The 25,900-nt window shown below is 50.8% G+C and overlaps 1 protein-coding gene across 4 annotated transcripts in view; it reads left to right on the top strand.

Annotated features, from left to right (window-relative positions):
* Nucleotides 1–24,332, top strand: part of LOC143783170 (microtubule-actin cross-linking factor 1, isoforms 6/7-like) — a 347,588-nt gene extending 323,256 nt beyond the window's left edge. For 3 of the 4 annotated variants that reach the window (XM_077271554.1, XM_077271553.1, XM_077271555.1), the window contains 8 exons: nt 6,152–6,321; nt 6,400–6,562; nt 8,145–8,299; nt 8,376–8,450; nt 12,802–12,919; nt 23,126–23,304; nt 23,616–23,736; nt 23,817–24,332. In XM_077271554.1, coding sequence (XP_077127669.1) covers nt 6,152–6,321; nt 6,400–6,562; nt 8,145–8,299; nt 8,376–8,450; nt 12,802–12,919; nt 23,126–23,304; nt 23,616–23,736; nt 23,817–23,842 — 1,007 coding nt within the window. In that variant the 3' untranslated portion in view covers nt 23,843–24,332. Of the gene's footprint in view, nt 1–6,151; nt 6,322–6,399; nt 6,563–8,144; nt 8,300–8,375; nt 8,451–8,728; nt 8,995–12,801; nt 12,920–23,125; nt 23,305–23,615; nt 23,737–23,816 lie in introns of those variants that run through there. The other variant, XM_077271556.1, reaches the window with a different exon arrangement.
* The last annotated feature ends 1,568 nt before the right edge of the window (nt 24,333–25,900 follow it).

Here is a 25,900-nt window from a genome sequence, read left to right as displayed (position 1 = left end):
ACTGATAAGGAACGAGCTGTGTCCCTGTAACTGGGGGAAGGGGGGGCTGAGATTGGAGCAGGATTCGCTGCGGCTACTGGTTTAACCTTTTGATTTCCCTGCTGATGCAGAATGGGCTAAGTTCTGAAAACCTTTTTTTTTTGTTTACTACTTTTAATGCATCATTTGGAGTAGAAGTCTCAATATCGGGTCTAACTGACATTATTGCCTCTTTCAATTCAGATTTAAGGCCGGACATTAAAGCTGCCACAAAAAGGTGTGAATGGGCTTTTTGTTACAATGAGAATCCCAGATCTTTAAATACTACCATAAGACGCCCATAGAACTTCTCAGCAGGCCAGGATATATTGGTGCCTTGGGGTTAAGGGGCATAGGGCTTACAGTTGGGAGTAGAGGCTTAATTTCCTGGGGAGGGACCATATTTCACTTTCAACTTCCAACTTCAACTTACAATATTTCTTTGTACTGCAAAACGATATTGTTGCTTTAAACAAAACACAGATCTCCCAGCGCGTACTACACCAAGAAAATACAGAGAGAACGCTACGTGCCCCCTCCATACCAGAGACACAGCAGAGATAAGAAAATCGCAGCATTCCTCAGAACAGAAAGGAGAAAGCAATAGCGCAGCTGTTTGACCCCTCCCATCTGGTATCTTAGAAATTTCACACAGAAACAGAATACAGCAGTTCTCAGACTTAATTAATTTTTACAAAACCTTCATCACACAATTCACATGCCAGAACACCTTAGAAAAACCAATGATTGAGAATATTTTCCCTGCATTCCTGACAGATTTCTTTCCCCGTCTTTGGGCTAACAGTATCCGATTTATCACACAAATTCAAAGTCGTCTTCTTCCACGGAAACTGATTCACCTTTAGAGCTAAATATCCTTACTTAGTCGTGCACAATACCAGAGCGGCCGTATTAGTTTTGTTCCACTGGGTCTACCTGTCCCCCTCTGGGACAACCCAAAAACGCGGTACTCAGGGAAAAGAGGAGGGCATCTCAGACTTTCCCTCCGGATACCTCTGGAAATACACATATATATCTATATATTCCTGAGTTACGCATCCTACCCATCTTCGATCACCTCACCGCGCCTGATTCTAGCAGTGATCAGGAATTCAGGTTATTTTGACTATAAAGAGAATTACATCACTGGTCAATCCGGGGTGTCCGTTCCTTATGAGGTACGGTTCGAGCACTGGGCTCCCAACGGAACTACACCTCTATATGATTCCACCCAAGAATCACCCCACCATCGGGGACAAACCTCAGATCCTCTTTTGCAGCAACAAACACAGGAAAACCACACCAGTCAGTCTGGACAGTATAACTGCCAACTTACCGTGGTTGTTGTGGGGGATGATCAGTCCCAATTTTCCAGTGCCTGTGTCCAGTCTGAGGATCCTTTGTCTTTTTGTCCTCCGGGGGGCAGAGGCGTTCCTGTTTGGGGCCCCACGTTGGGCGCCAACTGTTGAGGGAGGATCTAAAGTGATCCTTCATGGTTAACTCAGTGATTTCCAAATTACTCTACAGGGCGTTGCCGGCAACTGAAAATGACCAGACGGAGACGTGTGTCTCTGTTTGGGGGGGGGATCAAGCAGATCTCTGGGCCCCCGTTTATTGTGTATGACTTTTCATAGTCATAGAAATTATACTTCAACCAATCAGCATAAGAACACGCTCACAGTTCTTAACCTATAAGAATGCAGGAACAGTCTGTGCGTCAAAGTCTCGTAGAACAATACACCCTCAGTCTCATGTTCTGTTTAGATTGCAACAATCAAGGTCTCATAACAGCTGTAAACTTTAGCCTAGTAACAAAATTTATCTTAGAACAGCAAAATGGAGTCGAAAAGCACAAAATGGAGAATCTTTCTTAATTTGTCCCTTCACACAGGTACATACTATATACAGGAGGAGATGACACACATGTATATACTATATACAGGAGGAGATGACATACAGGTACATACTATAAACAGGAGGAGATGACACACAGGTATATACTATACACAGGAGCAGATGACACACAGGTATATACTATATAATGGAGGAGATGACTTACCGGTATATACTAAATACAGGAGGAGATGACACGCATATATACTATATACAGGAGGAGATGACATACAGATATATACTATATAAAAGAGGAGATGACACATAGTTATATAGAGGAGGAGATGACATACAGCAGGTATATACTATATAAAGGGGATGACATACAGGTATATACTGTATACAGGAGATGACATACAGGTGTATACTATATATAAGGGAGATGACAAACATGTACACTCACCGGCCACTTTATTAGGTACACCATGCTAGTAACGGGTTGGACCCCCTTTTGCCTTCAGAACTGCCTCAATTCTTCGTGGCATAGATTCAACAAGGTGCTGGAAGCATTCCTCAGAGATTTTGGTCCATATTGACATGATGGCATCACACAGTTGCCGCAGATTTATCGGCTGCACATCCCAAAGATGCTCCATACAAGGCAGGATGGATCCATGCTTTCATGTTGTTTACGCCAAATTCTGACCCTACCATCCGAATGTCGCAGCAGAAATCGAGACTCATCAGACCAAGCAACGTTTTTCCAATCTTCTACTGTCCAATTTCGATGAGCTTGTACAAATTGTAGCCTCAGTTTCCTGTTCTTAGCTGAAAGGAGTGGTTCCCGGTGTGGTCTTCTGCTGCTGTAGCCCATCTGCCTCAAAGTTCGACGCACTGTGCGTTCAGAGATGCTCTTAGGCCTACCTTGGTTGTAACGGGTGGCGATTTGAGTCACTGTTGCCTTTCTATCAGCTCGAACCAGTCTGCCCATTCTCCTCTGACCTCTGGCATCAACAAGGCATTTCCGCCCACAGAACTGCCGCTCACTGGATTTTTTTTCTTTTTCGGACCATTCTCTGTAAACCCTAGAGATGGTTGTGCGTGAAAATCCCAGTAGATCAGCAGTTTCTGAAATACTCAGACCAGCCCTTCTGGCACCAACAACCATGCCACGTTCAAAGGCACTCAAATCACCTTTCTTCCCCATACTGATGCTCGGTTTGAACTGCAGGAGATTGTCTTGACCATGTCTACATGCCTAAATGCACTGAGTTGCCGCCATGTGATTGGCTGATTAGAAATTAAGTGTTAACAAGAAGTTGGACAGGTGTACCTAATAAAGTGGCCGGTGAGTGTATATACTGAGGGGAAAATGAGGGGTGTGAGGTGAAAATGAGGGGTGTGAGGTGAAAATGAAAAGGTGTGAGTGCAAAATGAGAGGAGTGAGGGAAAATAGTGGAGTGATCAGAAAATGACAGATGTGATGTCGAAATGACAAGTGTTAGGAGGGAATGAGAGGAGTGAGGGGGAAAATGAGAGGTGTGAGGGAGAAAATGAGAGGCGTGAGGGGAAAATAAGAGAAGTGAGGTGCTATAACTAACCACAGATATTTACTATGCCCAGGCAACGCCGGCTCTTCAGCTAGTGTATATATATATATGTATATATATATATATATATATATATATATATATATATATATATATATATATATACACAGTATATACAAGACAGATAATGACAGTCTGGAAGAATACGGCATATCAAGGCATAGTCACATGAATAAAAGAATGAAAAAGATGCAAAGGAACATACCGTACAAAGGGATGTATTACAGTATGTTAGGAAATGGCTGTACAAGCCTGCGGAGAAGAAAATTGTGTTGGTAATACTAATGTGCCTGAAGTGAAGCTAGCGTGAGCACTAAGTGAATAGGGTTGAAAACGACCTTCCAATAGGGTGGATGGTAGATGCTTAGAAGTTATCCAAATGGAGTGGATGCAGCCTAGGAAAAGAGATGCATGTGATAGTTGAAGGGCGAAACTGCGCTCAAATAATAATATGTCCAGGAAATACACAAGGGCCGTAGCGTACCTGTGTCCTTGCTGCTATCGCGGCGTCCACCGCTGTGAGGATCACGAGGCGGTGTGTGCATATAAGCGTCCGGAGGGGGTGGGTGTAAGTAACCCTGACCGGCAATCAGTTCCTATGCGAGGAGATAGGTCGCACGGCGCAAGAGCGGAAGTGACGCATAAAACATGGATGTGCGTGGCACTGTGTTCCACCTTGGGGGCGGAAGTGACGTAAATATGCGTTTCACTGAATTAAAACAGCGTTATGCCGCCGCTTTAGAGAAGAGAAGGCGTGGATGTGGGCGTATGACTATGATATGGAGTGCTTGGATAAAATATAAAGGCAAAAAGCCAAAAAAAGATTGGTATAGATGCGATGTAATTGTGGATAGGATGAATGTGAGAGGGGAGGGAAAAGAGAACACGTTTTGTCTTATGTAGCTGGATGTAAGATAGAGAGGATAACTAGCTAAAGAGATGTGGAAGTGCTACAGGTACAGTGGGACCAGTGTAGGTGAGAGGGGTAATTATACCTAAATGGTCACCAGGTGATAAGTACCAGGGTGCATATGTCCGGTAAGAGAAGGACAGATAGACGCGTGGTGCAATCCAGATTTATTAGACATAGGCGGACTATGTTAAGCAGGGTGAGGGTGCACTTAACGTGCAGGTCTACAGGTGTTCGTGCTCAGCGGTGTCCGAGGGTCAATATAGGCGACTCTGGAGGAACAGAGAGAAAAGAATTAGTAAATTGAAATATCCACATACATATTCATATACGGTAAATGCCATGAGGTCATAGTCCCTGTTGAGACCTTTAGGAGAAAGTGTCTCTAATGTATGTATCCAGAACGCCTCTCGTTTTTTTAAAAGTGTAGACCTGTTGCCACAACGTCTGGGTGGTGGAACCGAATCAATTACCCCTGGTATCTGAGTTGTGACACTGAGTTCCCCCAGTGTACGCCTTCTGTCAGTGTCCGCATTCTCCCAGTTTCCACCTTCTCCCAGTGTCCACCTTCTCCCAGTGTCCACCTTCTCCCAGTGTCCACCTTCTCCCAGTGTCCGCCTTCTCCCAGTGTCCGCCTTCTCTCAGTGTCCGCCTTCTCCCAGTGTCCGCATTCTCCCAGTTTCCACCTTCTCCCAGTGTGCGCCTTCTCCCAGTGTGCGCCTTCTCCCAGTGTCCTCCTTCCCCCAGTGTCCGCCTTCTCCCAGTGTGCGCCTTCTCCCAGTGTCCGCCTTCTGTCAGTGTCCGCTTCCTCCCAGTATCCTCCTTCTCCCAGTGTCCGCCTTCTCTCAGTCTCCGCTTCCTCCCAGTGTGCGCCTTCACCCAGTGTCCGCCTTCTCCCAGTGTGCACCTTCTCTCAGTGTCCGCTTCCTCCCAGTATCCGCCTTCTCCCAGTGTGCACCTTCTCCCATTTTCCGCCTTCGCCCAGTGTCTGCCTTCTCTCAGTGTCCGCTTCCTCCCAGTTTCCGCCTTCTCCCAGTGTACGCCTTCTCTCAGTGTCCGCTTCCTCCCAGTATCCGCCTTCTCCCAGTGTCCGCCTTCTCTCAGTCTCCGCTTCCTCCCAGTGTGCGCCTTCACCCAGTGTCCGCTTCCTCCCAGTGTGCGCCTTCACCCAGTGTCCGCCTTCTCTCAGTGTCCGCTTCCTCCCAGTATCCGCCTTCTCCCAGTGTGCACCTTCTCCCAGTTTCCGCCTTCTCCCAGTGTCCGCCTTCTCTCAGTGTCCGCTTCCTCCCAGTTTCCGCCTTCTCACAGTGTCCGCCTTCTCTCAGTGTCCGCTTCCTCCCAGTATCCGCCTTCTCCCAGTGTCCGCCTTCTCTCAGTCTCCGCTTCCTCCCAGTGTGCGCCTTCTCCCTGTGTCCGCCTTCTCTGTGTCCGCTTCCTCCCAGTGTGCGCCTTCTCCCAGTGTCCACCTTCATTCAGTGTCCGCTTCCTCCCAGTATCCGCCTTCTCTCAGTCTCCGCTTCCTCCCAGTGTGCGCCTTCTCCCAGTGTCCACCTTCTCTCAGTGTCCGCTTCCTCCCAGTCTCCGCTTCCTCCCAGTATCCGCCTTCTCCCAGTGTGCGCCTTCTCCCAGTTTCCGCCTTCTCCCAGTGTCCGCCTTCTCCCAGACTCCGCCTTCTCTCCATGTCCGCCTTCCCCTAGTGTCTACCTTCTCCCGCTCCCCAGTGTCAGTCCTCGGTGATTTTCCTTCTAAAGTCAGATGTAATCGCTCTTTGTTGTTTCAGAAAGACAAAACTTGGAGAAGTCCCCCCAGTCCGGCCCCTGTATTCCTCTGCAAGACCTGGCACCACAGACCCCGCACATGACGCAGCTCCTGAACCGCTGGCAGCAGCTGTGGTTCCTGGCCTTGGACCGTCAGTGTCGTCTTCAGGGCGCTCTTCAGAGGCTGCACGAGGTCTGTGGTCTCCTGACTCCTGTGGATCCGCGGCAGGTTCAGGACGTCCGGCTCATTCTGTGATGTTTTCTGTCGCAGCTGCAGGAATTTGCCCATTTTGACTTTACCGTCTGGCGAAAGCGATACATGCAGTGGATCGGGCAGATGAAATCTCGCATCCTGGACGTCTTCCGAGGAATCGACCGGGATCAGGACGGGAGGATCAGTCAGCAGGAGTTCATGGAAAGCGTTCTATCCTCTAGTGAGTGTCCGACATACACCGGGGCGAACCTGACACCGGGGCGAACCTGCCACCGGGGGCGAACCTGACAGAGGTGGAGCGGGGAGCTCTGGGGAGGCAGATTTATCTGGTGGGGTGTACTGTATCTGTAAAATCTAATGGTTATCTCAGAATGCTGACTTATTATTTCAGAGCTCTGATTTATTATCTCAGAATGATTACTAATTTCATCTAAGAACGCTGACTTATTATCTTGGAGCTCTGGCTTATTATCTCCTAATGATGACTTATCTTAGATTACAGATTATCCTGTAGCTCTGGCTTATTATCTCATAATGATGACTATTATGACCTATTATCTTAGTTCTCAGACTTATTATCACAGTTCTCTGGCTTATTATCTCAGCTCTCTGACTTATTATCTCAGCTCTCTGACTTATTTTCTCAGCTTTCTGACCTATTATCTCAGAGCACTGACTTATCTCAAATCTCTGACCTATTATCGCAGGGCACTGACTTATTATCTCAGCACTCTGACCTATTATCTCAGAGAACTGACTTATTTTCTCAGTTTTCTGACTTATTATCTCAGTTCTATCACCTATTATCTCAGTTCTCTGAGTTATTATCTCAGTTCTCTGACTTATTATCTCAGTTCTCTGACTTATTATCTCAGTTCTCTGACCTATTATCTCAGATCTCTGACTTATCTCATTTCTATGACCTATTATCTCAGTTCTCTGACTTGTTATCTCAGTTCTCTGATCTATTGTCTCAGTTCTCTGACCTATTATTTCCGTTGTCTGACTTATTATCTCACTTCTCTGACCTATTATCTTAGTTATCTGACCTATTATCTCAGTTCTCTGACCTATTATCTCTGTTCTCTGACTCATCTTAGTTCTCTAACCTATTATCTCAGAGCTCTGACTTATTATCTCAGTTCTCTGACCTATTATCTCTGTTCTCTGACTTATCTCAGAGCTCTGACTTATTATCTCAGTTTTCTGACCTATTATCTCAGTTCTCGTACTTATTATTTCAGTTCTCTGACCTATTATCTCAGTTCTCTGACTTATCTCAGTTCTCTGACCTATTATCTCAGTTCTCTGACTTATCTCAGATCTCTGACCTATTATCCAAGTTCTCTGACCTATTATCTCAGTTCTCTGACTTAGCATCTCAGTTCTCTGATCTATTATCTCAGAGCTCTGACTTATTATCTCAGAGCTCTGACTTATTATCTCAGAGCTGACTTATTATCCCAGTTCTGTGACTTATTTTCTCAGTTCTCTGACTTATCTCAGAGCTCTGACTTATTATCTCAGTTCTCTGACTTATCATCTCAGTTTTCTGATCTATTATCTCAGAGCTCTGACTTATTATCTCAGAGCTGACTTATTATCCTAGTTCTGTGACTTATTTTCTCAGTTCTCTGACTTATCTCAGAGCTCTGACTTATCTCAGTTCTGTGACTTATTATCTCAGTTCTCTGACTTATCATCTCAGTTTTCTAATCTATTATCTCAGAGCTCTGACTTATTATCTCGGACTTATGATGCTGATGAGTTTCCCAGATGAACAACGTGCTTTCTCCTCACAGGATTCCCCACAAACTCTCTGGAGATGACGGCTGTTGCGAACATCTTTGACATTAATAGAGATGGCTTCATTGACTATTATGAGTTTGTCAGCGCCCTGCACCCCAGCAGAGACCCCCTGAGGAGAATCGCAGATGCCGACCGGATCCAGGATGAGGTTAGAGCCAGATCCTCCCTGCCTGCCCCCCGATCAGCCGCCCGCCTCCCTGTAACGTGGATCTGCTCCTTCTCAGGTCAATAGACAGGTGGCTCAGTGCAACTGTGCGAAGAGATTCCAGGTGGAGCAGATCAGCGCCAACCGCTACCGGGTGAGTGCCGGAGGTGCCGCCATGTGTGGCTGTAGTCCCGAAACCCCTCATCTTCACCCCACTGCCCGACATCCACAGCGTTACCATCAGGGGGGATCCCATCAGTAGCTGTGTGTCCGAGCAGCCATGGCGGGGATACCCCAAGCCTATCTGTAGTGCTGGCGCTCGCCCTGGTGCTGACACTGAGCTGCACGGATCCTCATCCTCCCTCCTCATCCTCCTCTCTGCAATCTTCTCCAGCTGATTTTCATTCTGGTTTCTCTCTCCGCTCCCCGCAGACCTTTGTTCTTTTCCCCCGCTCTTCTGCTCCCCCGTATTCACTAGAGAGACGCCCCCGTACATGTCGCGTCAGACGTGTCACCCCCACCTGTGACCCCAATCCCCAGACGTGTCACCCCCCACCTGTGACCCCAATCCCCAGACGTGTCACCCCCCACCTGTGACCCCAATCCCCAGACGTGTCAACCCCCACCTGTGACCCCAATCCCCAGACGTGTCACCCCCCACCTGTGACCCCAATCCCCAGACGTGTCACCCCACCTGTGACCCCAATCCCCAGACGTGTCACCTCCCCACCTGTGACCCCAATCCCCAGACGTGTCACCCCCCACCTGTGACCCCAATCCCCAGACGTGTCACCCCCCACCTGTGACCCCAATCCCCAGACGTGTCACCCCCCACCTGTGACCCCAATCCCCAGACGTGTCACCCCCCACCTGTGACCCCAATCCCCAGACGTGTCACCCCCCACCTGTGACCCCAATCCCCAGACGTGTCACCCCACCTGTGACCCCAATCCCCAGACGTGTCACCCCCCACCTGTGACCCCAATCCCCAGACGTGTCACCCCCCACCTGTGACCCCAATCCCCAGAAGTGTCACCCCCCCACCTGTGACCCCAATCCCCAGACGTGTCAACCCCACCTGTGACCCCAATCCCCAGACGTGTCACCCCCCACCTGTGACCTCAATCCCCAGACGTGTCACCCCCCACCTGTGACCCCAATCCCCAGACGTGTCACCCCCCACCTGTGACCCCAATCCCCAGACGTGTCACCCCCCACCTGTGACCCCAATCCCCAGACGTGTCACCCCCCACCTGTGACCCCTATCCCCAGACGTGTCACCCCCCACCTGTGACCCCAATCCCCAGACTTGTCAACCCCACCTGTGACCCCAATCCCCAGACGTGTCACCCCCCACCTGTGACCCCAATCCCCAGACTTGTCACCCCCCACCTGTGACCCCAATCCCCAGACGTGTCACCCCCCTACCTGTGACCCCAATCCCCAGACGTGTCACCCCCCACCTATGACCCCAATCCCCAGACGTGTCACCCCCCACCTGTGACCCCAATCCCCAGACTTGTCACCCCCCACCTGTGACCCCAATCCCCAGACGCTGTATAGGTCACCCTGTGTCAGCAGCCCCCGCTGTATAGGTCACCCTGTGTCTGCAGCCCCCGCTGTATAGGTCACCCTGTGTCAGCAGCCCCCGCTGTATAGGTCACCCTGTGTCTGCAGCCCCCGCTGTATAGGTCACCCTGTGTCTGCAGCCCCCGCTGTATAGGTCACCCTGTGTCTGCAGCCCCCGCTGTATAGGTCACCCTGTGTCAGCAGCCCCCGCTGTATAGGTCACCCTGTGTCTGCAGCCCCCGCTGTATAGGTCACCCTGTGTCTGCAGCCCCCGCTGTATAGGTCACCCTGTGTCTGCAGCCCCCGCTGTATAGGTCACCCTGTGTCTGCAGCCCCCGCTGTATAGGTCACCCTGTGTCTGCAGCCCCCGCTGTATAGGTCACCCTGTGTCTGCAGCCCCCGCTGTATAGGTCACCCTGTGTCTGCAGCCCCCGCTGTATAGGTCACCCTGTGTCTGCAGCCCCCGCTGTATAGGTCACCCTGTGTCTGCAGCCCCCGCTGTATAGGTCACCCTGTGTCTGCAGCCCCCGCTGTATAGGTCACCCTGTGTCTGCAGCCCCCGCTGTATAGGTCACCCTGTGTCTGCAGCCCCCGCTGTATAGGTCACCCTGTGTCTGCAGCCCCCGCTGTATAGGTCACCCTGTGTCTGCAGCCCCCGCTGTATAGGTCACCCTGTGTCAGCAGCCCCCGCTGTATAGGTCACCCTGTGTCTGCAGCCCCCGCTGTATAGGTCACCCTGTGTCTGCAGCCCCCGCTGTATAGGTCACCCTGTGTCTGCAGCCCCCGCTGTATAGGTCACCCTGTGTCTGCAGCCCCCGCTGTATAGGTCACCCTGTGTCTGCAGCCCCCGCTGTATAGGTCACCCTGTGTCTGCAGCCCCCGCTGTATAGGTCACCCTGTGTCTGCAGCCCCCGCTGTATAGGTCACCCTGTGTCTGCAGCCCCCGCTGTATAGGTCACCCTGTGTCTGCAGCCCCCGCTGTATAGGTCACCCTGTGTCTGCAGCCCCCGCTGTATAGGTCACCCTGTGTCTGCAGCCCCCGCTGTATAGGTCACCCTGTGTCTGCAGCCCCCGCTGTATAGGTCACCCTGTGTCTGCAGCCCCCGCTGTATAGGTCACCCTGTGTCTGCAGCCCCCGCTGTATAGGTCACCCTGTGTCTGCAGCCCCCGCTGTATAGGTCACCCTGTGTCTGCAGCCCCCGCTGTATAGGTCACCCTGTGTCTGCAGCCCCCGCTGTATAGGTCACCCTGTGTCTGCAGCCCCCGCTGTATAGGTCACCCTGTGTCTGCAGCCCCCGCTGTATAGGTCACCCTGTGTCTGCAGCCCCCGCTGTATAGGTCACCCTGTGTCAGCAGCCCCCGCTGTATAGGTCACCCTGTGTCTGCAGCCCCCGCTGTATAGGTCACCCTGTGTCAGCAGCCCCCGCTGTATAGGTCACCCTGTGTCTGCAGCCCCCGCTGTATAGGTCACCCTGTGTCTGCAGCCCCCGCTGTATAGGTCACCCTGTGTCTGCAGCCCCCGCTGTATAGGTCACCCTGTGTCTGCAGCCCCCGCTGTATAGGTCACCCTGTGTCTGCAGCCCCCGCTGTATAGGTCACCCTGTGTCTGCAGCCCCCGCTGTATAGGTCACCCTGTGTCTGCAGCCCCCGCTGTATAGGTCACCCTGTGTCTGCAGCCCCCGCTGTATAGGTCACCCTGTGTCTGCAGCCCCCGCTGTATAGGTCACCCTGTGTCTGCAGCCCCCGCTGTATAGGTCACCCTGTGTCTGCAGCCCCCGCTGTATAGGTCACCCTGTGTCTGCAGCCCCCGCTGTATAGGTCACCCTGTGTCTGCAGCCCCCGCTGTATAGGTCACCCTGTGTCTGCAGCCCCCGCTGTATAGGTCACCCTGTGTCTGCAGCCCCCGCTGTATAGGTCACCCTGTGTCTGCAGCCCCCGCTGTATAGGTCACCCTGTGTCTGCAGCCCCCGCTGTATAGGTCACCCTGTGTCTGCAGCCCCCGCTGTATAGGTCACCCTGTGTCAGCAGCCCCCGCTGTATAGGTCACCCTGTGTCTGCAGCCCCCGCTGTATAGGTCACCCTGTGTCTGCAGCCCCCGCTGTATAGGTCAACCTGTGTCAGCAGCCCCCGCTGTATAGGTCACCCTGTGTCTGCAGCCCCCGCTGTATAGGTCACCCTGTGTCTGCAGCCCCCGCTGTATAGGTCACCCTGTGTCAGCAGCCCCCGCTGTATAGGTCACCCTGTGTCTGCAGCCCCCGCTGTATAGGTCACCCTGTGTCTGCAGCCCCCGCTGTATAGGTCACCCTGTGTCAGCAGCCCCCGCTGTATAGGTCACCCTGTGTCTGCAGCCCCCGCTGTATAGGTCACCCTGTGTCTGCAGCCCCCGCTGTATAGGTCACCCTGTGTCTGCAGCCCCCGCTGTATAGGTCACCCTGTGTCAGCAGCCCCCGCTGTATAGGTCACCCTGTGTCTGCAGCCCCCGCTGTATAGGTCACCCTGTGTCTGCAGCCCCCGCTGTATAGGTCACCCTGTGTCTGCAGCCCCCGCTGTATAGGTCACCCTGTGTCTGCAGCCCCCGCTGTATAGGTCACCCTGTGTCTGCAGCCCCCGCTGTATAGGTCACCCTGTGTCTGCAGCCCCCGCTGTATAGGTCACCCTGTGTCTGCAGCCCCCGCTGTATAGGTCACCCTGTGTCTGCAGCCCCCGCTGTATAGGTCACCCTGTGTCTGCAGCCCCCGCTGTATAGGTCACCCTGTGTCTGCAGCCCCCGCTGTATAGGTCACCCTGTGTCTGCAGCCCCCGCTGTATAGGTCACCCTGTGTCTGCAGCCCCCGCTGTATAGGTCACCCTGTGTCTGCAGCCCCCGCTGTATAGGTCACCCTGTGTCTGCAGTCCTCCCCTCGCTGTGTCAGATTGTCAGTTTGTGTCTCTCTCAGTTTGGGGAGTCTCAGCAGCTGCGGATGGTCCGGATTCTGCGCAGTACCCTCATGGTGCGGGTGGGAGGTGGCTGGATCGCACTGGATGAATTCCTGGTGAAGAATGACCCGTGCAGAGGTGCGTCATCCCCGCGTTATAATAATAGGAATGTTATTTCTATATCGCCGGCATATACCACAGCGCTGTACAATAAGCGGGGAAGTGTGCGGACGATACCAGACATCACCGGTCACAGGAGGAGCGAGGGTCCTGCTCCAGATACCATCTATGAGGAAATGGGGGGACAGAGGGAACAAGAGCTTGTCTTGTACGGTCCAGCCATCATTATACATGGGGGTGATATACCGATGCATGACCCGGTCACCGGCCAGTATGTGTATATGTATGACCCGGTCACCAGCCAGTATGTGTATATGTATGACCCGGTCACCGGCCAGTATGTGTATATGTACATGTATGACCCGGTCACCGGCCAGTATGTATATATGTACATGTATGACCCGGTCACCGGCCAGTATGTGTATATGTACATGTATGACCCGGTCACCGGCCAGTATGTGTATATGTACATGTATGACCCGGTCACCGGCCAGTATCTGTATATGTACATGTATGACCCGGTCACCGGCCAGTATGTGTATATGTACATGTATGACCCGGTCACCGGCCAGTATGTGTATATGTACATGTATGACCCGGTCACCGGCCAGTATCTGTATATGTACATGTATGATCTGATCACCGGCCAGTATGTGTATATGTACATGTATGACCCATTCACCGGCCAGTATGTGTATATGTACATGTATGACCCATTCACCGGCCAGTATGTATATATGTACATGTATGACCCGGTCACCGGCCAGTATGTGTATATGTACATGTATGACCCGGTCACCGGCCAGTATGTGTATATGTACATGTATGACCCGGTCACCGGCCAGTATCTGTATATGTACATGTATGACCCGGTCACCGGCCAGTATGTGTATATGTACATGTATGACCCGGTCACCGGCCAGTATGTGTATATGTACATGTATGACCCGGTCACCGGCCAGTATCTGTATATGTACATGTATGATCTGATCACCGGCCAGTATGTGTATATGTACATGTATGACCCGGTCACCGGCCAGTATGTGTATATGTACATGTATGACCTGGTCACCGGCCAGTATGTATATATGTAGATGCATGACCCGGTCACCGGCCAGTATCTGTATATGTACATGTATGACCCGGTCACCGGCCAGTATGTGTCTATGTACATGTATGACCCGGTCACCGGCCAGTATGTGTATATGTACATGTATGACCCGGTCACCGGCCAGTATGTGTATATGTACATGTATGACCCGGTCACCGGCCAGTATGTGTATATGTAGATGCATGACCCGGTCACCGGCCAGTATCTGTATATGTACATGTATGACCCGGTCACCGGCCAGTATGTGTATATGTACATGTATGACCCGGTCACCGGCCAGTATGTGTATATGTACATGTATGACCCGGTCACCGGCCAGTATGTGTATATGTACATGTATGACCCGGTCACCAGCCAGTATCTGTATATGTACATGTATGACCCGCTCACCGGCCAGTATGTGTATATGTACATGTATGACCCGGTCACCGGCCAGTATGTGTATATGTAGATGCATGACCCGGTCACCGGCCAGTATGTGTATATGTACATGTATGATCCGGTCACCGGCCAGTATGTGTATATGTACATGTATGACCCGGTCACCGGCCAGTATGTGTATATGTACATGTATGACCCGGTCACCGGCCAGTATGTGTATATGTACATGTATGACCCGGTCACCGGCCAGTATGTGTATATGTATATGTATGACCCGGTCACCGGCCAGTATGTGTATATGTACATGTATGACCCGCTCACCGGCCAGTATGTATATATGTACATGTATGACCCGGTCACCGGCCAGTATCTGTATATGTACATGTATGACCCGGTCACCGGCCAGTATGTGTCTATGTACATGTATGACCCGGTCACCGGCCAGTATGTGTATATGTACATGTATGACCCGGTCACCGGCCAGTATGTGTATATGTACATGTATGACCCGGTCACCGGCCAGTATGTGTATATGTACATGTATGACCCGGTCACCGGCCAGTATGTGTATATGTACATGTATGACCTGATCACCGGCCAGTATGTGTATATGTACATGTATGACCCGGTCACCGGCCAGTATCTGTATATGTACATGTATGACCCGGTCACCGGCCAGCATGTGTATATGTACATGTATGACCTGGTCACCGGCCAGTATGTATATATGTAGATGCATGACCCGGTCACCGGCCAGTATCTGTATATGTACATGTATGACCCGGTCACCGGCCAGTATGTGTCTATGTACATGTATGACCCGGTCACCGGCCAGTATGTGTATATGTACATGTATGACCCGGTCACCGGCCAGTATGTGTATATGTACATGTATGACCCGGTCACCGGCCAGTATGTGTATATGTAGATGCATGACCCGGTCACCGGCCAGTATCTGTATATGTATGACCCGGTCACCGGCCAGTATGTGTATATGTACATGTATGACCCGGTCACCGGCCAGTATGTGTATATGTACATGTATGACCCGGTCACCGGCCAGTATGTGTATATGTACATGTATGACCCGGTCACCGGCCAGTATGTGTATATGTACATGTATGACCCGGTCACCGGCCAGTATGTGTATATGTACATGTATGACCCGGTCACCGGCCAGTATGTGTATATGTACATGTATGACCCGGTCACCAGCCAGTATCTGTATATGTACATGTATGACCCGCTCACCGGCCAGTATGTGTATATGTACATGTATGACCCGGTCACCGGCCAGTATGTGTATCTGTACATGTATGACCCGGGCACCGGCCAGTATGTGTACATGTATGACCCGGTCACCGGCCAGTATGTGTATATGTATGACCTGGTCACCAGCCTGTATGTGTATATGTACATGTATGACCCGGTCACCGGCCAGTATGTGTATCTGTACATGTATGACCCGGGCACCGGCCAGTATGTGTACATGTATGACCCGGTCACCGGCCAGTATGTGTATATGTATGACCTGGTCACCAGCCTGTATGTGTATGACCCGGTCACCGGCCAGTATCTGTATCTGTACATGTATGACCCGGTCACCGGCCAGTATCTGTATGTGTATGACCCGGGCACCGGCCAGTATGTGTATGTGTACATGTATGACCCGGTCACCGGCCAGTATCTGTATGTGTATGACCCGGGCACCGGCCAGTATGTGTACATGTATGACCCGGTCACCGGCCAGTATGTGTATATGTATGACCTGGTCACCAGCCTGTATGTGTATGACCCGGTCACCGGCCAGTATCTGTATCTGTACATGTATGACCCGGTCACCGGCCAGTATGTGTATATGTACATGTATGACCCGGTCACCGGCCAGTATCTGTATCTGTACATGTATGACCCGGTCACCGGCCAGTATGTGTATATGTACATGTATGACCCGGTCACCGGCCAGTATGTGTATATGTACATGTATGACCCGGTCACCGGCCAGTATGTGTATATGTACATGTATGACCCGGTCACCAGCCAGTATCTGTATATGTACATGTATGACCCGCTCACCGGCCAGTATGTGTATATGTACATGTATGACCCGGTCACCGGCCAGTATGTGTATCTGTACATGTATGACCCGGGCACCGGCCAGTATGTGTACATGTATGACCCGGTCACCGGCCAGTATGTGTATATGTATGACCTGGTCACCAGCCTGTATGTGTATATGTACATGTATGACCCGGTCACCGGCCAGTATGTGTATCTGTACATGTATGACCCGGGCACCGGCCAGTATGTGTACATGTATGACCCGGTCACCGGCCAGTATGTGTATATGTATGACCTGGTCACCAGCCTGTATGTGTATATGTACATGTATGACCCGGTCACCGGCCAGTATCTGTATCTGTACATGTATGACCCGGTCACCGGCCAGTATCTGTATCTGTACATGTATGACCCGGTCACCGGCCAGTATCTGTATCTGTACATGTATGACCCGGTCACCGGCCAGTGTCTGTATATGAACAGATACAAAGTTGTGCTCAGTACATGGAGGTTGTGGGAACAGATAATTTCATGGAGCAGAGTCGGGATATTAGGAGGGGAGAGCAGGGAATAGTCATTAGTGAGGCAAGCTGACAGGTCGGTGTAAGCCTAACCCCTTAATGGCCGCCAATACATCTTTTTACTGACCTGAGATATAAGAGGATAGCCTCCCCATACAGGTAACAATAGCCGACAACTTTCTGCATCAGCCACAATCAGTGTTGGCACCGTCCAAATCTGTTTAACCCCTTAGATGCTGCTGTCAATAGTGACTACGGCATCTAGGTGGTTAACAGTATGGGGGCTCCGTCGTCCACCCCATGGACACTCTCAGATCTCGATCATGTGGTCCTGATGTTTGTGATAGCAGTTCGTGGCCAAATAACGGTCTTAGAGTCTGCCGGCTGCAGTGTTTTGTTAGGAAGGCAGCGACATTTAGGTGGTGAAAAGCTACTTTCTCATTCCTGTTATGCCACTTTGCATTAATTCCTAACAATCACCTGAAGGGTTAATAAACTAGCTGAAAGTCATTTTGAATACATTGAAGGGTTTGGTTTTTATCCCCTTAACCCCGGAGCTTTTTTGGGTTTTGCGTTCTCGTTTTTCGCTCCCCTCCTTCCCGGAGCCATAACTTTTTTATTTTTCCGTCAATATGGCCATGTGAGGGCTTATTTTTTGCGGGACGATTTGCACTTTTCAACGACACTATTGGTTTTACCATGTCTTGTACTAGAAAACGGGAAAAAAATTCCAAGTGCTGTGAAATTGCAAAAATATGTGCAACCCCACACTTGTTATTGTTTGGCTTTTTTGCTAGCTTCACTAAATGCTAAAACTGAGCTGCTGTTATGATTCTCCAGGTCATTACGAATTCATATTTTGTGGATAAACTTGGCACACACGTGGTCAAATGAAAGTGAGATTTAATTGAGAGAGTACATACAATATTGACGTTTTGGTCTCAGATTAGACCTTCATCAATGAACTAAATAAAGAAAAATAGTGAAACAAAATAAAATGGGTATATACAATAATATTTACAGTATTGTCAATCATACATGGGTCTCAATAGAACAATGAAAAGCATAACTATCAATGGTATATGAAATATAGTTCTTTTGTTCAGGATAATACCATTAGTGTCCTGATCACCATGCACTAGGAATGTGGGTGTGAGGATAAATGCTACTATAATAATGTGAACGTAGTTCGTGATTGTGACAGTTAGGGTGAGATAATCTGAGACCGAAACGTCAATATTGTATGTACGTGTGTGCCAAGTTTATCCACAACATAAGTACGGTTTGGGCACCTACTTGTGCACCACAATTTATAGTAGTGCCTACGGCTATCTTCCACGTATTACGAGTTCATAATCACCTAACATGTCTAGGTTATGTTTTATCTAAGTGGTGAAAAAATTTCCAAACTTTGCTAAAAAAACAAACAAATTGTGCCATTTTCCGATACCCGTAGCGTCTCCATTTTTCATGATCTCGGGTTCGGTGAGGGCTTATTTTTTGCGTGCCGAGCTGACGTTTTTAATGATACCATTTTGGTGCAGATAACTTTATTTTGATCGCCCGTTATTGCATTTTAATCCAATGTCACGGAGACCAAAAAAATGTAATTCTGGCGTTTTGAATTTTTTTCTCGCTATACTGTTTAGCGATCAGGTTAATTCTTTTTTTTATTCGTAGATTGGGCGATTCTGAACGCGACGATAACAAATATGTGTAGCTTTTATTCTTTTATTGTTTTATTTTGAATGGGGCGAAAGGGGGGTGATTTGAACTTTTATGTTTTTTTTTTATTTTTTTCATATTTTTAAACACTTTTTTTTTTACTTTTGCCATGATTCAATAGTCTGCATAGGAGGCTAGAAGCTGGCATAGCATGATCGCCTCTATGTAGCAGAATTACAGCATTGCTATGTGTGCCGACCACAGGGGGGCGCTCACTGCAATCTTGCATCAACAACCATAGAGGTCTGCAGGAGACCTCTGCTTGTCACGCCGATCACATGACGGGGGTCAGCGGTGCGCGTATTTCCAGCCCGATGGCCGGAAACACTAGTTAAATGCCACTGCCAGTTTGACAGCGGCATTTAACTAGTTAATAGGCGCGGGCAGATCGCGATTCCTCACACACATATTGCGGGCACATGTCAGCTGTTGAAAACAGCTGACATGTCGCGGCTTTGAGGTGGGCTCACTACCGGAGCCCACCTCAAAGCAGGGGTACTGACTTCGGACGCACTATTCCATCCGACGTCAGTAAGGGGTTAAAATGGTATAACTTTTGGGGGTTTCCAATATATAGAACCCCCAAAGTCACTTCCAAATTGAACAGTTCCCTAAAAAAATGTTTTGTAAATTTCCTTGAAAAAATGAAAAATGACTGCTACATTAATAATCCTTCTGAAACGCTAACAAAATAAAACAACATTTCAAAAATGGTGCCGATGTAAAGCCGACATGACGGATACATTATTTATTAATGTTTTTTGTGGTATACCTATCTAAATTAAAACGATAATCATTCAAAATTTGAAAATTGCTAATTTTGTAACAATTTTGGTCAAATTTCTGATATTTTTATGGCAAAATGTAAAACAGATCAACTTAAATTTACCATTATCATATCGTATAATGTGTTATGAAAAAACTTTCTCAAAATCCATAAGATATGTTGAAGCATTCCAGAGATATTATTACATAAAGGGATAGATGTCAGATTTTAAAAAATTGGCGCCGTCACTAAGGGGTTGAATCTGTGGATACTGAGAATTAAAGGGAACCTGTCACCCCCCCAGGCGTTTATAACTAAAAGAGCCACCTTGTGCAGCACTGTGGATAGGACAAGTAGGGTGGTAAACAGAGATGAGGAGGAGATGTAGGGCAGTGCAGCACTGTGGAGAGGATGGGTAGGATTATATACAGAGATGAGGAGAAGATGTAGGGTGGTGCAGCACTGTGGAGAGGATGGGTAGGATTATATACAGAGATGAGGAGATGTAGGGTGGTGCAGCACTGTGGAGAGGACGGGTAGGGTGATATACAGAAATGAGGAGAAGATGTAGGGCAGCACTGTAGAGAGGACGAGTATGTTGGTAGACAGATGAGGAGATGTAGGACGGTGCAGCACTGTGGAGAGGATGGGTAGGTGGTAGTGATGAGGGGGAGATGTAGGGCGGTGCAGCACTGTGGAGAGGATGGGTAGGGTTATATACAGAGATGAGGAGATGTAGGCGGTGCAGCACTGTGGAGAGGACGGGTAGGGTTATATACAGAGATGAGGAGATGTAGGCGGTGCAGCACTGTGGAGAGGACAGGTAGGGTGATATACAGAAATGAGGAGAAGATGTAGGGCGGTGCAGCACTGTGGAGAGGATGGGTAGGGTTATATACAGAGATGAGGAGATGTAGGCGGTGCAGCACTGTGGAGAGGACAGGTAGGGTGATATACAGAAATGAGGAGAAGATGTAGGGTAGTGCAGCACTGGAGATGGTTAGGGTGGTAGATAGAGATGAGGAGGAGATGTAGGGTGGTGCAGCACTGGAGAGGATGGGTAGGTGGTATACAGAGATGAGCAGAGATGTAGGGCAGCACTGTAGAGAGGACGAGTATGTTGGTAGACAGATGAGGAGATGTAGGACTGTGCAGCACGGTGGAGGATGGGTAGGGTTATATACAGAGATGAGGAGGAGATGTAGGCGGTGCAGCACTGTGGAGAGGACAGGTAGGGTGATATACAGAGATGAGGAGAAGATGTAGGGTAGTGCAGCACTGTGGAGGATGGTTAGGGTGGTAGATAGAGATAAGGAGGAGATGTAGGGTGGTACAGCACTGTGAAGAGGACGGGTAGGGTGATATACAGAGATGAGCAGGAGATGTAGGGCAGCACTGTAGAGCGGACGAGTATGTTGGTAGACAGATGAGGAGGAGATGTAGGACAGTGCAGCACTGTGGAGAGGATGGGTAGGGTTATATACAGAGATGAGGAGATGTAGGTGGTGCAGCACTGTGGAGAGGATGGGTAGGCTTATATACAGAGATGAGGAGGAGATGTAGGCGGTGCAGCACTGTGGAGAGGACGGGTAGGGTTATATACAGAGATGACGAGATGTAGGCGGTGCAGCACTGTGGAGAGGACGGGTAGGGTTATATACAGAGATGAGGAGGAGATGTAGGCGGTGCAGCACTGTGGAGAGGACAGGTAGGGTGATATACAGAGATGAGGAGAAGATGTAGGGCAGTGCAGCACTGTGGAGGATGGTTAGGGTGGTAGATAGAGATAAGGAGGAGATGTAGGGTGGTACAGCACTGTGGAGAGGACAGGTAGGGTGATATACAGAGATGAGCAGGAGATGTAGGGCAGCACTGTAGAGAGGACGAGTATGTTGGTAGACAGATGAGGAGGAGATGTAGGACAGTGCAGCACTGTGGAGAGGATGGGTAGGGTTATATACAGAGATGAGGAGATGTAGGCGGTGCAGCACTGTGGAGAGGATGGGTAGGGTTATATACAGAGATGAGGAGGAGATGTAGGCGGTGCAGCACTGTGGAGAGGACGGGTAGGGTTATATACAGAGATGACGAGATGTAGGCGGTGCAGCACTGTGGAGAGGACGGGTAGGGTTATATACAGAGATGAGGAGATGTAGGGTGGTGCAGCACTGTGGAGAGGACGGGTAGGGTTATATACAGAGATGAGGAGGAGATGTAGGCGGTGCAGCACTGTGGAGAGGACAGGTAGGGTGATATACAGAGATGAGGAGAAGATGTAGGGTAGTGCAGCACTGTGGAGGATGGTTAGGGTGGTAGATAGAGATAAGGAGGAGATGTAGGGTGGTACAGCACTGTGAAGAGGACGGGTAGGGTGATATACAGAGATGAGGAGAAGATGTAGGGCAGTGCAGCACTGTGGAGGATGGTTAGGGTGGTAGATAGAGATAAGGAGGAGATGTAGGGTGGTACAGCACTGTGGAGAGGACAGGTAGGGTGATATACAGAGATGAGCAGGAGATGTAGGGCAGCACTGTAGAGAGGACGAGTATGTTGGTAGACAGATGAGGAGGAGATGTAGGACAGTGCAGCACTGTGGAGAGGATGGGTAGGGTTATATGCAGAGATGAGGAGATGTAGGCGGTGCAGCACTGTGGAGAGGATGGGTAGGGTTATATACAGAGATGAGGAGGAGATGTAGGCGGTGCAGCACTGTGGAGAGGACGGGTAGGGTTATATACAGAGATGACGAGATGTAGGCGGTGCAGCACTGTGGAGAGGACGGGTAGGGTTATATACAGAGATGAGGAGATGTAGGGTGGTGCAGCACTGTGGAGAGGACGGGTAGGGTTATATACAGAGATGAGGAGGAGATGTAGGCGGTGCAGCACTGTGGAGAGGACAGGTAGGGTGATATACAGAGATGAGGAGAAGATGTAGGGTAGTGCAGCACTGTGGAGGATGGTTAGGGTGGTAGATAGAGATAAGGAGGAGATGTAGGGTGGTACAGCACTGTGAAGAGGACGGGTAGGGTGATATACAGAGATGAGGAGGAGATGAAGGACGTTGCAGTACTGTGGAGAGCTTTGATAGTGAAAGTGATATGTTAATATTGGATTACGTAGCGGATTGGTAACCAGTGCAATGACTGGCACAGGGTGGAGGCATCGGTGTAGCAGCTGGACAGAACTATGATTCTGGCTGCTACATTCAGAACGGATTAGAGAGGGGAGAGATTATCAGCAGGGAGACCTATTAGTAGAGAGTTACAGTTGTGCTTTTGGAAGATGTTTTTGAGATGCCGGTGACATGAGCGAGTGATCAGATGTAGGGGGGAAGGAAAGATCCGAGTCACCTATGACCCCTAAACAGCGGGTATGGTGCTGGGGAGTAATGGTAGAACCACACACAGAGACGGTAATATCGGGCATAGGTCGGTCAGTGGAGGGAGGAAACACAAGAGGTTCAGTATTTGACAGATTCAGCGTCAGAGGGAGGACATGATGTCAGGGAGGGTGGACAGACGACCCCGGGTGTCTGTGGTAATGGGGGTGATGTTATGCGATATACCACCACAGTTTCCCATTACACCCTGCTCTCCTCACGCAGGGTTATCTGCTCCGACTTCACTGTTTTCTCTTATTACTTTTCTATTCTTACAGTGAAAGGAAGAACCAACCTGAAGATCAATGAGAAGTATCTGACCCCCGAGGTGTCCTCCTCCACCGCAGGCCGTGCCGGGAGCCTGGCCAAAACTAGAGGGCTGTCACCAAGTAACTCCAACTCCAGCCTGAGCCTGTACACCAGCGCGTCCGCCCCCAGCAGCCCCCAGAGCCGGAAGGTGAGGACCCCAGGAGGCAGCTGTCACTGCCTGGGAAGACAGCTGAAGAGTAACGGGAAATCTCATGTCACTACATCAGTGATGTCATCATCAGGGGTGTGGTCTCATGGTGTATATCAGTGATGTCATCACCAGGGGCGGGGCTGTAGTATAAGGGGTGTGGTCTCATGGTGTATATCAGTGATGTCATCACCAGGGGCGGGGCTGTAGTATAAGGGGTGTGGTCTCATGGTTGATGCGTTGTCATTACATCAGTGATGTCATCAGGGGGCGGAGCTGACAACCTCTCACGTCGGTGTCTTCTCCTCCAGATTGTCCTGCGGAGGACGCGCTCTGGGGATCGATGTCACAGGTCAAGGTCTTTGCTGATTACAGATGGGACAGACCTCATCTTCTCGGCAGCAGACGATGGCGCCATTTCCACTTCTGACGGTCAGTAGTGGACGTGCTGTGGGACTCAGTCACTGGTGGGGAGCCGTGGCCATCCTCACCTCGCACCTCTTGTGTTACAGATAAGACGGACACTCCGCCATCTTGACCTCATGTCACCGCCATCACTGGGAAGCGCCTCACGTTCCAGAAGTCTCCGCAGAGTAATAGGCCGGGCGTCTGCTGGACAATGGCTCACCGGCAGCGGGGGCGACCACGATGAGACCCCAGGACGGTGTGAATGCTGGGTCTTCATGAGTGGAGTCAGTGGCTGCGTGCACGGCGCCATCCAGCCTGCGACCACCCACAATGCTGTGCGCAGGCGGCTCGGCACAGGAGGGTCCAGGACGCAGAGCGGCGCTCCGTCACTGCTGGATGACACCTGCTCCCGATCTCTTATAGACATGTCACTTCCCACCATCGTCCACATCTCTGCTTGCTGTAAGTGACTGGAAACGTTCTGATCTGAGCAATCCTCCATGATCTAAATGGCCTGGACTCCAGATGGCAGGAGCAGGTTTACATTCACAGGCAGCAAGCAGAGATCTTCAGTATTGCTTGTAATGAAAACATAAAGTCTAATAGAAAATCTCAGAACATTTCATTGTCCAATAATGAAGCTTCATTACAGAAGGCGACGCCGGCCCTTTAAACGCTAAGATACAGATGTATCATGAAGCGACTGTCGTGGTGGGGTCCCCGAGCCACGGGGGTCAGGTGGTCGTCACTTAGAGATAGGACTGGAGGGATGTAGTGAAGCAGCACAATGGTGGAGGACGCTCATCTATGCTCAGGACTGTGTGTGCCCCCAGCATCGCCCTCTGTAAGCAGCCCCCCATCCAAGGTGGTCTGTGCAGTGAGGAGAGGCAGCGTCCTGTACAGCAGGGACCACCTCAATGCATGTACTCTAATGGAGTTACCCAGAGAGGTCAAGACCTGGACCAGGACCCTGCAGACATGGGTCATACCGCAGTGGGGTCAGGGAGTACTGTGGGGTCACCTACTGCGATGTGGTCGCTACATTGGGGCTGGTCGCGGTTGGGTCAGTGTGAGCCGTGGGATCAGTGTGTGGGGAGCCAGCGGGGAGGGATTGGTCTGTGTCATGGGGTCAGTGTGTGGGGAGCCAGCGCGGAGGGGTTGGTCTGTGTCATGGGGTCAGTGTGTGGGGAGCCAGCGCGGAGGGGTTGGTCTGTGTCATGGGGTCAGTGTGTGGGGAGCCAGCAGGGAGGGGTTGGTCTGTGTCATGGGGTCAGTGTGTGGGGAGCCAGCGTGGAGGGGTTGGTCTGTGTCATGGGGTCAGTGTGTGGGGAGCCAGCGCGGAGGGGTTGGTCTGTGTCATGGGGTCAGTGTGTGGGGAGCCAGCGGGGAGGGGTTGGTCTGTGTCATGGGGTCAGTGTGTGGGGAGCCAGCGGGGAGGGGTTGGTCTGTGTCATGGGGTCAGTGTGTGGGGAGCCAGCGCGGAGGGGTTGGTCTGTGTCATGGGGTCAGTGTGTGGGGAGCCAGCGCGGAGGGGTTGGTCTGTGTCATGGGGTCAGTGTGTGGGGAGCCAGCAGGGAGGGGTTGGTCTGTGTCATGGGGTCAGTGTGTGGGGAGCCAGCGTGGAGGGGTTGGTCTGTGTCATGGGGTCAGTGTGTGGGGAGCCAGCGCGGAGGGGTTGGTCTGTGTCATGGGGTCAGTGTGTGGGGAGCCAGCGCGGAGGGGTTGGTCTGTGTCATGGGGTCAGTGTGTGGGGAGCCAGCGCGGAGGGGTTGGTCTGTGTCATGGGGTCAGTGTGTGGGGAGCCAGCGCGGAGGGGTTGGTCTGTGTCATGGGGTCAGTGTGTGGGGAGCCAGCGCGGAGGGGTTGGTCTGTGTCATGGGGTCAGTGTGTGGGGAGCCAGCGCGGAGGGGTTGGTCTGTGTCATGGGGTCAGTGTGTGGGGAGCCAGCGTGGAGGGGTTGGTCTGTGTCATCGGGTCAGTGTGTGGGGAGCCAGCGCGGAGGGGTTGGTCTGTGTCATGGGATCAGTGTGTGGGGAGCCAGCGCGGAGGGGTTGGTCTGTGTCATGGGATCAGTGTGTGGGGAGCAAGCATGAAGGGGTCGGTGTGAATCGTGGGGTCAGCAAGAAAGGGGTTTGTCTGAGCTGTGGGGTCAGTGTGTGGTGAGCCGGCACGGAATGGTCGATCTGAG

The sequence above is a fragment of the Ranitomeya variabilis genome, chromosome 6, assembly GCF_051348905.1.
Source record: "Ranitomeya variabilis isolate aRanVar5 chromosome 6, aRanVar5.hap1, whole genome shotgun sequence".
NCBI lineage: Eukaryota > Metazoa > Chordata > Amphibia > Anura > Dendrobatidae > Ranitomeya > Ranitomeya variabilis.
Note: the sequence above shows the minus strand (reverse complement) of the source record. Positions and strands in the feature narration are given on the sequence as shown.